At 36.4% G+C, this 4,952-nt stretch overlaps 1 protein-coding gene across 1 annotated transcript; it reads right to left on the bottom strand.

The window, feature by feature from the left end:
- Positions 1-3,752: 3,752 nt before the first annotated feature.
- Positions 3,753-4,688, bottom strand: LOC102816644 (olfactory receptor 4L1-like). Its single transcript, XM_006831918.1, has one exon. The coding sequence runs from the start codon at positions 4,686-4,688 to the stop codon at positions 3,753-3,755; it is 936 nt and encodes a 311-aa protein (XP_006831981.1).
- Positions 4,689-4,952: the final 264 nt, after the last annotated feature.

Genomic DNA, 4,952 nt, shown 5'->3' on the forward strand with positions numbered 1-4,952 from the left:
TGTGTGCGTTTTTTAATCTTTTAATGGATGTTTGTTGTTGTGTTATTAAGGTTACTGGGTGTCTCCTGGTGGATATGATCAGGAGATAGGCTTCCCTTTTTGCATGTGATGCTTAACAGCTGTTATTGGCTCTTGTCTCAATGGTGGAATATTATGGGGTATGCTTGTAGTTTGGCTATATGGCCATGATTGCTGTCTCTTCTTGGGTAATGTAGGGAGAAAAAACTCCTACCTCCAGGAAAAAATGTGTGATCAAAAGGACCAAAAGCAGAGGCAATATAAAAGCAGAGACAAAAACCACAACTTTGAAACAAAAATAAAACTATGGCCGACTGTCCAGTTGCCTTGCTACACAGGCAATGTATATGCACCGTAGAAACCTCCAGCAGTGGGTGGGGTTGTCCACTCACTCAGGCCCCTCCTTTAGTCACCACCGTAGAGGTGTGCAGATAGATATTAATAAGTTAATGGGATAAAGATTGTCTACTATTTTTTTCTCTGAAGGTCAGTTAGGTATCTGCATGTGCACCGTGTAATTCTTGAGACAGTTGTATCATTTTATGTTAGGGTTTTATAGATTGTTCATATGGTTTGTCTGTCAGGCCAGATGAGCCTGCTTTTTGCTTGCTACACAGGCCGGAGTTAAAGGTCCTGCACAAGTTAATTTTAGGGCTGCGATCCCCAGGCTGACATCATAAACAGCTGCCAAGCTCTTTCTCTCTGTGTTGTGGGAAAACTGTGGGTTCAGCACTGGACTTTTTTGGGGGAGTGCACACCCACCCATCTGAAGGTGTCTGGGCTGGGCAAAGAAGGAGTGACAGGGAAGAGGAGGGAAAAATGTGTAGAATCCCCCTCACCTCCTTTTGCAAATGTTACTGCTTCCTTTTAAAACCAGTTTCCTGTGCTGATCTGGCTATAACCCCACCCTCTGAACTCCACCAGTGCAGTGGCCACTGAGGGAATCCTGTCTCCAGCAATTCCTAACTTGCAGTATTTTCTTTTATATCATGATTTTTTCTACTTGCTTGTGTAGGAAACTGATGCCCTGTACCTTATGCTAGATCCAGAGCACTGGTGGTATTCCACGAGCACAGCTTCTCTGAATATTCCATCCCTCTTCCATGGAGACTTTCCTACCAGGCTATCTCTGCCGCCGCCCAAACTGGAACTCTCTCTTTCTCTCTTTTTTTCTCTCTCTTTTTCTTTCTTTCTTTCTTTCTTTTTCCTTCCTGGTTCTGAGCCTTCAATGTGGCCACCTATCAGTTTCTCATTTTGATCATTATCAAAGCTTAGTTTGTAGTGTCCTCCCCACACTTAAAGTTCTAATTTTTTAGTTCTAGGCAACAATATTCTATAGATATTCTCCCAATGGACAGTGGTTCAGTACCTAGCTTCCCTTTCTGTAATGGAGTTCAAACTTCAAAAATAAGGTGTGATTTTCTCTTATTTTCATTGTTAGTTTTAAAGATGCTTACATTTTAGATGTTTTGTTAATAGAGATTTTTAAGATTCCATGTGTGCAATACTGCCAGACACAAAAAAAGTGTATTAAATGCCATTATTATAAACAGAAGTATAACTTAATCCTCCATTGGATAGATCTACTCCCTTATAAACATGGGGGGATTTTTAGCATGGGTTATAATACTATGCTAGACTAAGATTCTTTTTCTATAGAGAAATACAATATATAAAATAATTTCTAATAGCAAATATTCTAATCTTGCTAGAATCCCTCTTTTCTATTTACCTTGTGTTTTCATACATTTCATTCTATTTTTATTGAATTATAATTTATTTATAATTTAATTTTAATCCTAATACTTTCAATTACTACATATATGAGCACTACATGCCTATCTGTACTTTTAAATAGTAGACCTCATCTTACAGTAGAGTTTCATGTACACCCCAGTAGTAGATCAAAAGTGAATATTGTTCTGTTAGTATAGAGTTAGCTTAATTTTCTCCTATGTGCCAAGCTTAGTACCAGATGCTAGAGACATATACAACACAAATGCTTAACAACATAGCAAAGCAGACATTAATCCATATTTACAGAAGTCATTATTATCAGAATATATGCTAAGGATAAAAATTGCAGCATGTTATAAATGAGTAAAAAAAAAAAGAAATCTAAAGTCATTGGAATGTATTAAATGGTATTCTAGAATGTAATACTTTATCAGGGTTTTGTACTCTGAGTAGAAGTGGTTTTCAAAGGCTGATTTTTCAAAAGCAGATTACCAGATCTTTCTTCTGAGACATCTTTGTGTGGACTCTAACTGTCAACCTTTTATTTAGCAGCCACAAGTCAGAGTCAACTAAATGACAATATTCTTTTTCCTACTCTCACAGGAGCTAACTGTGTGAAGATTTTTAGAAGATCATCCCAAGTAGAAGGAAGAGCTTGGGAGTGGGATGGGTGGAAGCCTGAGTTATCAAAATGTCTAGTAACTTGGGGGAAAAGATGTATGCCTCACTATGGAAAAGAATAGAATGACGCAAAATTCCAGAGGCACATCCACATTAAAAGGGTTTTTGAAGACCAGTGATGGATTTGAAATAGTTTTAATAAAGGAAGTGACCAGAGAATAGCGTTTTAATGACATCACTGTAGCTGCTTGTAGAGAATACATTAAATAAAGGAAAGAGTTTATGTGTTGATTGAGGATCAACTTCCATTGTCATAATGCAAGCTAGGTTTTGGGAAGGACATTTAAATTTAACCATCAGTGAGTATGAATATGAACTCCCAAATGTAGCAGGCACCTGTCTCCCACCCTTAAACACAGACACACAAATTAGATTTAAAAAAAAAAAATTTGCTATAAGGGCTGTAAGTCAATTGATTGCTGAAATTTTATGAAAATCTCTTGGATAGGAAAAAAGTTAAATGGTGTATTACCTAAAATGAAGGTATATGCTTCTGTTTTTATTTATTTTTTGAGATTTGAAAGTCAGTTAAGCATATTTGTTATATTCTTTAGAGTATTTGGTTTCAAGACTGGTCTTTGTAGTTTAAATTGTTTTCCCTTTGTTTTTTTCCCCTTCTGGTGTCTTCTTTTATTCACTATCCAGTCATATTACTGTCTTATTCTTATTTACTACCATAATGGTTCATGATATTAAAGCCATATTTTTCTCTTGCTGTAATTATGTTTTGTTCATGATACATCACTTAATGTTGGTTTATAATTGATGATAACTATGCTTATGGATGTAACTTAATAATAATAATAATAATAATAATAATAGTAAACAAATTTAAACCAAAGCCATTGCCATTGAGTTGATTCCAACTCATAGTGACCCAGTATAGGGTTTCCAAGGCTGTAAATCTTTATGGGAGAAGAAAGCCTCATCTGTCTCCTGAGGAGTATCTGCTAAGTTCAAACTAATGACTTCGCAGTTAGCAGTCCAATGCATAACCCACTCATATACCACCAAGGCTGCTGTATTTAAGAATCCATATTTATTTAAATCATTCCTAATAATGATAAATATGTATTAATAATCACTAATAAATATGTGTTGAATATCTACAGGAAAAGCACTGAATAAATTCAGGTTTCCATTTGTTGCAGCTACTATTATATGTTCTAATATCATTAAATATGAATTCATAAGTTTATTCTTTTTTTCTCCAATGGTTTTGATTCTAACATGCAAAGAAAGTATATATTATATATAATTTATTTGAATTCTCTTAGCATAGTACTTGAATTATGTTAATTATATGGTGCTGAAATCTAGGTCTCTGTGGAGCTAACATGTTGGGACCACAATTTTGTCATGGCCTCTTGCATTTTCTGATTTCTTAGGGTATAAATAAGAGGATTCAGTGAGGGTGTGATAACAGTATAAAATACAGCAAGGATTTTATTTCCTGAAAAGCTATTGAATGGCCAGGCATATATAAAAATACAAGGTCCAAAGAACAGAGTGACCACAATGATGTGGGCAGACAATGTAGACAGAGCCTTGGAGAGCCCTGTAGATGACCTTTGTTGTACTGTGATCAGGATGACAGTGTAGGAGACAAGCAGGAGAATGAAACAGATAAATGAGAGAAGCCCACTATCAGCAATGACAAATAATTCCAGGGTATACGTTTCAATACAAGCAAGCTTGATCACAAGGGGAAGGTCACAAAATATGCTGTCTATGACATTGTGACCACAGAATGGTAAATTTATTGTTAATACCATTTGGCTCATGGTGTGTATAAAGCCAATTATCCATGAAAGCATCACAAACCCACTCAGTAGCCTATGGCTCATGATTGTTCTGTAGCGCAAGGGTTTACATATGGCCACATACCTATCAAAGGCCATGACTATCAGAAGAGTCATCTCAGCACCTCCGAAAAGGTGCATAAAGAACATCTGGGCCATGCAGCCCCACAAGGAAATGGTCTTGTGTTCAGTGAGCAAGTCTGTGATCATCTTGGGTGTGGTAACAGTAGAGAGACACATGTCGAAGAAAGAGAGGTTTCCAAGGAGGAAGTACATGGGAGAACGAAGGGTGTGACTAAATGTCACCGTAATCATAATAAGAATGTTTCCCATAAGAGTAGCTCCATAGATCAAGGAAAATGTCACAAAGAAGAAAATCTGAAGTTCCCATGGTCCAGAAAAGCCTAGTAAAATAAACTCACCCACTACAGATTCATTTTGGGGGTCCATTTTACTCAACTCAAAAAGGTTCCTGATGTTCTTTAAGTATGAAGAGAACAAAAAACAAAATTAATCACAATTAGCGCTGACAAACAATAGTTGATGACATGAGAGCATATAATCTTAAATATACCAACACATCAATACTCATGATAAATTCTGAATTTATATACCTATAGCTGTTGTTGTTAAGTGCCATCCAGTTGGTTCTGACTCAAAGCAACTATGTATAGAGTTTCCGAGGACAGGCTGGTGAGTTTCAACTGCCGACCA

The sequence above is a fragment of the Chrysochloris asiatica genome, unplaced genomic scaffold (genome assembly GCF_000296735.1).
Source record: "Chrysochloris asiatica unplaced genomic scaffold, ChrAsi1.0 scaffold00004, whole genome shotgun sequence".
Lineage (NCBI taxonomy): Eukaryota > Metazoa > Chordata > Mammalia > Afrosoricida > Chrysochloridae > Chrysochloris > Chrysochloris asiatica.

What these genes read in the sequence shown, in the direction of transcription:
- LOC102816644 (XM_006831918.1), bottom strand. Translation starts at nt 4,688, where the DNA reads ATGGACCCCCAAAATGAATCTGTAGTGGGTGAGTTTATTTTACTAGGC.